Source organism: Crinia signifera, chromosome 4, assembly GCF_055691185.1.
Source record: "Crinia signifera chromosome 4, ASM5569118v1, whole genome shotgun sequence".
NCBI classification, from domain to species: Eukaryota; Metazoa; Chordata; class Amphibia; order Anura; family Myobatrachidae; genus Crinia; species Crinia signifera.
This window is the reverse complement of record NC_139220.1, coordinates 4,770,067-4,782,566: the sequence shown is the minus strand read 5'-3', so window position 1 is coordinate 4,782,566 and position 12,500 is coordinate 4,770,067. Positions and strand designations below refer to the sequence as shown.

The window sequence follows — 12,500 nt, the reverse complement described above, 5'->3', positions numbered from 1 at the left end:
TATAGGGATATATACATACCGCGTGTGTGCTATAGGGATATATACATACTGTATGTGTGTGTGTGCTATAGGGATATATACATACTGTGTGTGTGTGTGTGTGTGTGCTATAGGGATATATACATACTGTGTGTGCTATAGGCAGGGCCGGATTTGTGCCTAGGCCCGTGAGGCACGGGCGTCAGGGCGGCACCAATTGAGGGCGGCACGGCAGGCTGTCATGCTTTTAAATAGCAGCATGGCAGAGCAGGTGGATAGCGGCAAGTGACAAGCGCCGCCGCCGGCATGATTCATCATATGTCGGCGGCAGCGCCGCTCGTCACCCACCGCTGCCCACCCGCTCTGCCATGCAGTGTACACAGTAAATCATCATCTCACCGACTTCTCATCCTATGGTCCCCCTGTGCGTCCGGCTCCGCCGCTGGATTGCTGAGGCTCACTGCCGCCGGCGCCCATTGGCTGCTGTGTTCACACAGCCTATTGGCTTCTGTGCATCCAAAGGGAAGGGAAAGCAGCTGAGCGGCGCGAACCTCCCTGCACTCTCAGTCAGTGTAAGAGAGACAGAGAGAGACTGCAAATACTCTGACTCCCGGCCACCTTCCCTCCGGGTCTTCCATACAGTCCAGACTGCTTTAACATTTTTTGAGGTGGGCTACAGTTAACTTTGTATATATATATATTATGTGTTTGGTGGCTGGCTAGTGCTTAAAATATATAACTGACGCCCGGTGGCTTCCAAAAGCTCAGGGAGATAGGATAATACTGGTGGGTGGGCGGCACTCATAGGCTATATAGTGTGCAAGTCACCTTGTGCAGACGCCGACTTCCCGCTGCGAAATGTTTTATCTCTAGGCTAATTTTACTGGCAAGTTGGGACTTAACTTAATAATGATTACATTAAAATGGGGGGGGGGGGGGGCGGCCAAAAATGTTGTGCCTAGGGGCGGCCTGACCCCTAAATTCGCCCCTGGCTATAGGGATATATACATACCGCGTGTGTCCTATAGGGATATATACATACCGTGTGTGTGTGTGTGTGCTATAGGGATATATACATACTGTGTGTGCGCTATAGGGATATATACATACCGTGTGTGCGCTATAGGGATATATACATACCGCGTGTGTCCTATAGGGATATATACATACCGTGTGTGTGTGTGTGTGCTATAGGGATATATACATACTGTGTGCGCTATAGGGATATATACATACTGTGTGGGTGCTATAGGGATATATACATACCGCGTGTGTCCTATAGGGATATATACATACCGTGTGTGTGTGTGTGTGCTATAGGGATATATACATACTGTGTGCGCTATAGGGATATATACATACCGCGTGTGTCCTATAGGGATATATACATACTGTGTGTGCTATAGGGATATATACATACTGTGTGTGCTATAGGGATATATACATACTGTGTGTGCTATAGGGATATATACATACCGCGTGTGTCCTATAGGGATATATATACATACTGTGTGGGTGCTATAGGGATATATACATACCGTGTGTGCTATAGGGATATATACATACCACGTGTGTCCTATAGGGATATATATATATATACATACCGTGTGTGCTATAGGGATATATACATACTGTGTGTGCTATAGGGATATATACATACCGCGTGTGTCCTATAGGGATATATACATCCCGCGTATGTGCTATAGGGATATATACATACCGTGTGTGCTATAGGGATATATACATACTGTGTGTGTGTGAAATAGGGATATATACATACAGTGTGTGCGCTATAGGGATATATATACATACTGTGTGTGCTATAGGGATGTATACATACCGTGTGTGCGCTATAGGGATATATACATACTGTGTGTGCGCTATAGGGATATATACATACCGTATGTGCGCTATAGGGATATATACATACCGTGTGTGCTATAGGGATATATACATACCGTGTGTGTGCTATAGGGATATATACATACCGTGTGTGTGCTATAGGGATATATACATACCGTGTGTGCTATAGGGATATATACATACTGTGTGTGCTATATGGATATATATATATATATACATACGTGTGTGCGCTATAGGGATGTATACATACCGTGTGTGCGCTATAGGGATGTATACATACCGTGCATGCGCTATAGGGATATATACATACCGTGCGTGCTATTGGGATATATACATACCAGGTGTGTGCTATAGGGATATATACATACCGTGTGTGCTATAGGGATATATATATACATACCGTGTGTGCTATATAGGGATATATACATACCATGTGTGTGCTATAGGGATATGTACATACCGTGTGTGTGCTATAGGGATATATACATACCGTGTGTGTTCTATAGATATATACATACCGTGTGTGTGCTATAGGGATATATACATACAGTGTGTGCTATAGGGATATATACATACCGTGTGTGCACTATAGGGATATGTACATACCGTGTGTGCTATAGGGATATATACATACCGTGTTCTATAGGGATATATACATACCATGTGTGCGCTATAGGGATATGTACATACCGTGTGTGCTATAGGGATATATACATACCGTGTATGTGCTATTGGGATATATACATACCGTGTGCTATAGGGATATATATGTACCGTGTGTTTGCTATAGGGATATATACATACCGTGTGCTATAGGGATATATACATACCGTGTGCTATAGGGATATATACATATCGTGTGCTATAGGGATATATACATACCGTGTGTGCTATAGGGATATATACTTACCGTGTGTGCTATAGGGATATATACATACTATGTGTGCTATAGTTATATATACTTACCGTGTGTGCTATAGGGATATATACATACCGTGTGTGCTATAGGGATATATACATACTGTGTGTGCGCTATAGGGATATACAGTGGTCGAAGTGGAAATTTTGAAGTGGGGGTATGGAAATTTTGAAGTGGGGGTATGGAAAAGTAAAGAGTGAATATAGTGCGCACCTTCGGACACCCCCCTGTCCATCAACGTCCCCTGCCAGACTGCCCCGTTGTACAGGGGTATTACAAAAGCACAATATGCGCTGCTGAGTGATCAGAGAGCATCCTGAGGGGGATTAAAGTGGCAGTATGGCATACCCCCGTATACCGCCCCACTTCGACCACTGGGGATATATATATACTGTGTGTGCGCTATAGGGATATATACATACCTTGTATGCGCTATAGGGATATATATATATACCGTGTGTGCTATAGGGATATATACATACCGTGTGTGTGCTATAGGGATATATATATACACATACCGTGTGTGCGCTATAGGGATGTATACATACCTTGTGTGCGCTATAGGGATATATACGTACCGTGTGTGCTATAGGGATATATACATACCGTGTGTGTGCTATAGGGATATATATATACATACCGTGTGTGCGCTATAGGGATATATACATACCGCGTGTGTGCTATAGGGATATATATATACATACCTTGTGTGCTATAGGGATATATATATACGTTGTGTGCGCTATAGGGATATATATATACATACCGTGTGTGCGCTATAGGGATATATACATACCGTGTGTGTTATATAGGGATATATACATACTGTGTGTGCTATAGGGATGTATACATACCGTGTGTGCTATAGGGATATATACATACCGTGTGTGCTATAGGGATATATACATACTGTGTGTGCTATTGGGATATATACATACCGTGTGTGCTATAGGGATATATACATACCGTGTGTGCTATAGGGATATATACATACCGTGTGTGCTATAGGGATATATACATACCGTATGTGCGCTATAGGGATATAAACATACCGTGTGTGCGCTATAGGGATATATACATACCGTGTGTGCGCTATAGGGATATATACATACTGTGTGTGCTATAGGGATATATACATACCGTGTGTGCTATAGGGATATATACATACCGTGTGTGCCATAGGGATATATACATACCGTGTGTGCTATAGGGATATATACATACCGTGTGTGCGCTATAGGGATATATACATACTGTGTGTGCTATAGGGATATATACATACCGTGTGTGCCATAGGGATATATACATACCGTGTGTGCTATAGGGATATATACATACCGTGTGTGCGCTATAGGGATATATATATACATACCGTGTGTGCTATAGGGATATATACATACTGTGTGTGTGTGCGCTATAGGGATATATACATACTGTGTGTGCTATTGGGATATATACATACCGTGTGTGCGCTATAGGGATATATACATACCGTGTGTGTGCTGTAGGGATATATATATATATATATATATATATATACATACCGTGTGTGCTATAGGGATATATACATACCGTGTGTGCTATAGGGATATATACATACTGTGTGTGCTATTGGGATATATACATACCGCGTGTGCTATAGGGATATATACATACCGTGTGTGCTATAGGGATATATACATACCGTGTGTGCTATAGGGATATATACATACCGTGTGTGCTATAGGGATATATACATACCGAGTGCTATAGGGATATATACATACCGTGTGTGCTATAGGGATACATACATACCGTGTGTGCGCTATAGGGATATATACATACTGTGTGTGCACTATAATGATATATACATACTGTGTATGCGCTATAGGGATATATATACGTAACGTGTGCGCTATAAGGATATATACATACCGTGTGCTATATATTGATATATATATATGTATATGATGTCACAGCAGCCTGTACGCAGTGTTATATAGGGATATATACATACCGTGTGCTATATAGGTATATATATATATGTGTATATGATGTCACAGCAGCCTGTACGCAGTGTTATATAGGGATAGATACATACCGTGTGCTATATAGGTATATATGTGTGTATATGATGCCACAGCAGCCTGTACGCAGTGTTATATAGGGATAGATACATACCCTGTGCTATATAGGTATATATGTGTATGATGTCACAGCAGCCTGTACGCAGTGTGATGTCACAGCAGTGACCAGCATTATAAAGGGTTTGTGTTTGTGCTCCGCAGGTCCAGGGCCAGCTGCCCCCCCTTATGATCCCTGTGTTCCCCCCTGACCAGAGGACGCTGGCAGCAGCAGCACAGCAAGGCTTCCTCATACCGCCTGGCTTCAGCTACAAGGCCGGATGCAGTAAGTGTGTGATCCTGTACAGCGCCCGCGTCCCCATCATGTAGGGAGTGACCCCCATACCTCCATCATGTAGGGAGTGACCCCCATACCTCCATCATGTAGGGAGTGACCCCCATACCTCCATCATGTAGGGAGTGACCCCCATACCTCCACCATGTAGGGAATGACCCCCATACCTCCATCATGTAGGGAGTGACCCCCATACCTCCATCATGTAGGGAGTGACCCCCATACCTCCATCATGTAGGGAGTGACCCCCATACCTCCATCATGTAGGGAGTGACCCCCATACCTCCATCATGTAGGGAGTGACCCCCATACCTCCATCATGTAGGGAGTGACCCCCATACCTCCATCATGTAGGGAGTTACCCCCATACCTCCATCATGTAGGGAGTGACCCCCATACCTCCATCATGTAGGGAATGACCCCCATACCTCCATCATGTAGGGAGTGACCCCCATACCTCCATCATGTAGGGAGTGACCCCCATACCTCCATCATGTAGGGAGTGACCCCCATACCTCCATCATGTAGGGAGTGACCCCCATACCTCCATCATGTAGGGAGTGACCCCCGCGTCCCCATCATGTAGGGAGTGACCCCCATACCTCCATCATGTAGGGAATGACCCCCATACCTCCATCATGTAGGGAGTGACCCCCATACCTCCATCATGTAGGGAGTGACCCCCATACCTCCATCATGTAGGGAGTGACCCCCATACCTCCATCATGTAGGGAGTGACCCCCGCGTCCCCATCATGTAGGGAGTGACCCCCATACCTCCATCATGTAGGGAGTGACCCCCATACCTCCATCATGTAGGGAGTGACCCCCATACCTCCATCATGTAGGGAGTGACCCCCATACCTCCATCATGTAGTGAGTGACCCCCATACCTCCATCATGTAGGGAGTGACCCCCATACCTCCATCATGTAGGGAGTGACCCCCATACCTCCATCATGTAGGGAGTGACCCCCATACCTCCATCATGTAGGGAGTGACCCCCATACCTCCATCATGTAGTGAGTGACCCCCATACCTCCATCATGTAGGGAGTGACCCCCATACCTCCATCATGTAGGGAGTGACCCCCATACCTCCATCATGTAGGGAATGACCCCCATACCTCCATCATGTAGGGAGTGACCCCCATACCTCCATCATGTAGGGAGTGACCCCCATACCTCCATCATGTAGGGAGTGACCCCCATACCTCCATCATGTAGGGAGTGACCCCCATACCTCCATCATGTAGGGAGTGACCCCTATACCTCCATCATGTAGGGAGTGACCCCCATACCTCCATCATGTAGGGAGTGACCCCCATACCTCCATCATGTAGGGAGTGACCCCCATACCTCCATCATGTAGGGAGTGACCCCCATACCTCCATCATGTAGGGAGTGACCCCCATACCTCCATCATGTAGGGAGTGACCCCCATACCTCCATCATGTAGGGAGTGACCCCCATACCTCCATCATGTAGGGAGTGACCCCCATACCTCCATCATGTAGGGAATGACCCCCATACCTCCATCATGTAGGGAATGACCCCCATACCTCCATCATGTAGGGAATGACCCCCATACCTCCATCATGTAGGGAGTGACCCCCATACCTCCATCATGTAGGGAGTGACCCCCATACCTCTATCATGTAGGGAGTGACCCCCATACCTCCATCATGTAGGGAGTGACCCCCATACCTCCATCATGTAGGGAGTGACCCCCATACCTCCATCATGTAGGGAATGACCCCCATACCTCCATCATGTAGGGAATGACCCCCATACCTCCATCATGTAGGGAATGACCCCCATACCTCCATCATGTAGGGAATGACCCCCATACCTCCATCATGTAGGGAATGACCCCCATACCTCCATCATGTAGGGAATGACCCCCATACCTCCATCATGTAGGGAATGACCTCCATACCTCCATCATGTAGGGAATGACCCCCATACCTCCATCATGTAGTGCAGGCATGTCCAAACTACAGCCCTCCAGCTGTTGTGAAACTACAAGTACCATCAGGCCTTGCCACAGTTTTGCTATTAAGGAATACTAAAACTATGGCAAGGCATGCTGGGATGTGTAGTTTCACAACAGCTGAAGGGCCACAGTTTGAACATGCCTGATGTAGGGGGTGTCCCCATATCCTCATTATGTAGGAAGCAGTGGGGAGTGATACCAGATGCAGCTGCCCAGTGTTGCCCTATATGTGTATATATATATATATATATATATATATATGTGTATATATATATATATATATATATATAAACAAAAGGGTGAACCTCCGTAGTGCGCTAGATTTCCTACAGGGTAGCAGCTCCTCCGATAAGGTTCTCCTGTTAGTGAGAGCCTAGGGTATGCAGAGAAACAAATGGGGGTTATCGGAGTGCGCTTCTAACAAGTACCAACTAGCCAATTTGTACAGTTAGTCCATTCAGCTGACACAATTATCAGGATTTCAAGGAAAAGTTGTTGTCCGTTCTTCAGAATAAGTTGGAGACTCCAATCAAATATATAATTCTTTATTCAAAAAACCCGACGCGTTTTGTCACATAGGACTTCATCAGGTGTATGGCTTCCAAAGATGTTTCTTACGCTCCCAATAGGTATTTAATGGGAATGAATTTTCAGGTGTTAATATGTGTATGATGTTCTGAGGGTTCCCTAGTAAACGGTAGGGTAATCAGGGGGGGGGGGGGGGGGGATTATTCCCACTCAACTGATCTTTTGTGGCAACTGGTTCAAACCTTCACTTCCCTGTATAATACACCAGATAAAAATGTCAGAAATGGTTCTGCCGGCAGTAAGAGCATAGGGGTGTTATACCCTAATCCAATGGTCCAATCTCTTACTTTTATCTGGTGTATTATCCAGGGAAGTGAAGGTTTGAACCAGTTGCCACAAAAGATCAATTGAGTGGGAATAATCCCCCCCCCCTGATTACCCTAGCGATTACTGTAATAACGGCTCACGTTTCCATCATAATGGTTGAAAGAATTACCTTTATCAAATTCTAAATAAAGCTCATTGGCTAAAACATACACACAATTAAACAAGAGGAAGAGGAACCCTCAGAACATCATACACATATTAACACCTGAAAATTCGTTCCCATTAAATACCTATTGGGAGCGTAAGAAACATCTTTGGAAGCCATACACCTGATGAAGTCCTATGTGACGAAAACGCGTCGGTTTTTTTGAATAAAGAATTATATATTTGATTGGAGTTTCCAACTTATTCTGAAGAACGGACAACAACTTTTCCTTGAAATCCTGATAATTGTGTCAGCTGAATGGACTAACTGTACAAATTGGCTAGTTGGTACTTGTTAGAAGCGCACTCCGATAACCCCATTTGTTTCTATATATATATAATCAGCCCGTATGAGAGTTTGCGGATAGATGTATAAATGACTGACGTTGGCGCACGGTATGGCGATAGGACGGGATTGCTATTATCAGACGTCTAAGTACGATTCCTTCCATTAGTGTTGCCTAATATTTGAAATCCTTTGTAGTGTAAATTAATGCTCGGTAATGAGACATCCAGGGCATACGTGAGGTTATATACCCCCTTACTATAGGTGATGAGACATCCAGGGCACACGTGAGGTTATAGCCCCTGTTACTATAGGTGATGAGACATCCAGGGCACACGTGAGGTTATAGCCCCTGTTACTATAGGTGAGGAGACATCCAGGGCACACGTGAGGTTATAGCCCCTGTTACTATAGGTGATGAGACATCCAGGGCACACGTGAGGTTATAGCCCCTGTTACTATAGGTGATGAGACATCCAGGCACACGTGAGGTTATAGCCCCTGTTACTATAGGTGATGAGACATCCAGGGCACACGTGAGGTTATAGCCCCTGTTACTATAGGTGATGAGACATCCATGGCACACGTGAGGTTATAGCCCCGTTACTATAGGTGATGAGACATGCAGGGCACACGTGAGGTTATAGCCCCGTTACTATAGGTGATGAGACATCCAGGGCAAACGTGAGGTTATAGCCCCGTTACTATAGGTGATGAGACATCCAGGGCACACGTGAGGTTATAGCCCCTGTTACTATAGGTGATGAGACATCCAGAGCACACGTGAGGTTATAGCCCCTGTTACTATAGGTGATGAGACATCCATGGCACACGTGAGGTTATAGCCCCGTTACTATAGGTGATGAGACATCCAGGGCACACGTGAGGTTATAGCCCCTGTTACTATAGGTGATGAGACATCCAGGGCACACGTGAGGTTATAGCCCCTGTTACTATAGGTGATGAGACATGCAGGGCACACGTGAGGTTATAGCTCCGTTATTATAGGTGATGAGACATCCAGGGCACACGTGAGGTTATAGCCCTGTTACTATAGGTGATGAGACATGCAGGGCACACGTGAGGTTATAGCCCTGTTACTATAGGTGATGAGACATCCAGGGCACACGTGAGGTTATAGCCCTGTTACTATAGGTGATGAGACATCCAGGGCACACGTGAGGTTATAGCCCCGTTATTATAGGTGATGAGACATCAGGGCACACGTGAGGTTATAGCCCCGTTACTATAGGTGATGAGACATCCAGAGCACACGTGAGGTTATAGCCCCGTTACTATAGGTGATGAGCCATGCAGGGCACACGTGAGGTTATAGCCCTGTTACTATAGGTGATGAGACATCCAGGGCACACGTGAGGTTATAGCCCCGTTATTATAGGTGATGAGACATCCAGGGCACACGTGAGGTTATAGCCCCTGTTACTATAGGTGATGAGACATCCATGGCACACGTGAGGTTATAGCCCCGTTACTATAGGTGATGAGACATCCAGGGCACACGTGAGGTTATAGCCCCGTTACTATAGGTGATGAGACATCCAGGGCACACGTGAGGTTATAGCCCGTTACTATAGGTGATGAGACATCCAGGGCACACGTGAGGTTATAGCCCCTGTTACTATAGGTGATGAGGCATCCAGAGCACACGTGAGGTTATAGCCCCTGTTACTATAGGTGATGAGACATGCAGGGCACACGTGAGGTTATAGCCCCGTTACTATAGGTGATGAGACATGCAGGGCACACGTGAGGTTATAGCCCCGTTACTATAGGTGATGAGACATCCAGGGCACACGTGAGGTTATAGCCCCTGTTACTATAGGTGATGAGACATCCAGGGCACACGTGAGGTTATAGCCCCGTTATTATAGGTGATGAGACATCCAGGGCACACGTGAGGTTATAGCCCCATTACTATAGGTGATGAGACATGCAGGGCACACGTGAGGTTATAGCCCCGTTACTATAGGTGATGAGACATGCAGGGCACACGTGAGGTTATAGCCCCGTTACTATAGGTGATGAGACATGCAAGGCACACGTGAGGTTATAGCCCCTGTTACTATAGGTGATGAGACATGCAGGGCACACGTGAGGTTATAGCCCCGTTACTATAGGTGATGAGACATGCAGGGCACACGTGAGGTTATAGCCCCTGTTACTATAGGTGATGAGACATGCAAGGCACACGTGAGGTTATAGCCCCTGTTACTATAGGTGATGAGACATGCAGGGCACACGTGAGGTTATAGCCCCGTTACTATAGGTGATGAGACATGCAGGGCACACGTGAGGTTATAGCCCCGTTACTATAGGTGATGAGACATGCAAGGCACACGTGAGGTTATAGCCCCTGTTACTATAGGTGATGAGACATGCAGGGCACACGTGAGGTTATAGCCCCGTTACTATAGGTGATGAGACATCCAGGGCACACGTGAGGTTATAGCCCCGTTACTATAGGTGATGAGACATCCAGGGCACACGTGAGGTTATAGCCCCGTTACTATAGGTGATGAGACATCCAGGGCACACGTGAGGTTATAGCCCCTGTTACTATAGGTGATGAGACATGCAGGGCACACATGAGGTTATAGCCCCTGTTACTATAGGTAACTGTCCGTCATTAGCAGTCCCCCGTATAGTGCCCAAGTGATTACCAGTCTGTGCCGTGGTCACATCAGTGGGACGTTGGAAATGCACAATCTCCGTCGCCCCGCTGTCTGTCCGCACGGGCGCATCCTCTGCACTATCTGATCTCTTATACATGAACTTTGTGACATTAGATGTGGTCGTATATCGGTCCGCGGTCCCGGGGGGCATTTGTTCTCCGTATCCTGCCATACTGTGTGCAGAGATCATCATATCAGTGGGTCAGACACAACCGGCCTCACTAATTGCACACACTGGAATCAGGTCGTCATTATCGCAGCCCCACCCAACACTGCCTCCGTTGCCCCAGGAAACAACCTTCTACATGTCCCATTATTGTTTACCGATTAAATAACAGCAACAAACGTATCCAGGTCGGTTTATCGGGTGACACTCGCGGGTGACACTGCAACAATGTATCATGTGATGACATGGGAAGGGGGGGTCTATCTGGTATACATTGCTGCGGTTCACGTTAGCGCTATCTCCGCCCTGCGCTGTCATGGCTGCGATGCGAGGAGCTGCCCGAGCGCTCGGTACCACTTCTCCCATTTCCCTAGGTTTCCGCCCTGATGTCTTAGTGCTGTCCGCTCACGTTCCTCTCCCGGCTCCAGTGATGAGCGCTGGGGGAAGGGGCGCACAGCAGAGGCGTCATTATTCCCGCACAATAGGCGGCTGGAGCCGATCATTGGTACTGACGCCTCTGTTATTCCTCAGGTGACCCTTACCCCATGCAGCTGATTCCAACCACCATGGCGGCTGCAGCAACTCCCAGCCTGGGCCAGCTGCAGTTACAGGTAAGACCTCAGACAAGCTCCTGGGCCGAGGGTGGGGGCTGCGGGGGGGGGGGGGGGGGGGGGGGTCCATCTGTTATAGCGTGTCAGCAACAAGAGGCAATGACAATTCACTTATTGTACTGTGATCACATGATCCTTACTCGCTGAGAGCTGATTAACCCGTTCCCGGCCAGTGCCAGATAAGTGATCAGTCACCACGCCATCGAATGTGTGATAAATACACTGCGTATACTGTCAGGTGGGACGTGTTGCAGGCCAGGCTTACTGAGCCCATTGTTAGAATGCACGGCGTACACAGGGACTGGCCTGGATATGGCGCAGTGCAGGGGTTAACCACGCGGGATGGATATTACACAGGGACTGGCCTGGATATGGCGCAGTGCAGGGGTTAACCCCGCGGGATGGATATTACACAGGGACTGGCCTGGATATGGCGCAGTGCAGGGGTTAACCACGCGGGATGGATATTACACAGGGACTGGCCTGGATATGGCGCAGTGCAGGGGTTAACCACGCGGGATGGATATTACACAA

General features: G+C 47.0%; 1 protein-coding gene across 5 annotated transcripts in view; it reads left to right on the top strand.

The window, feature by feature from the left end:
* Positions 1 to 12,500, top strand: part of SOX5 (SRY-box transcription factor 5) — a 210,015-nt gene that overhangs the window by 151,133 nt on the left and 46,382 nt on the right. For all 5 annotated transcript variants that reach the window (XM_083180809.1, XM_083180812.1, XM_083180810.1 and 2 more), the window contains 2 exons: positions 5,029 to 5,149; positions 11,887 to 11,966. In XM_083180809.1, the coding sequence (XP_083036935.1) occupies positions 5,029 to 5,149; positions 11,887 to 11,966 (201 nt within the window). The remainder of the gene's footprint in view (positions 1 to 5,028; positions 5,150 to 11,886; positions 11,967 to 12,500) is intronic.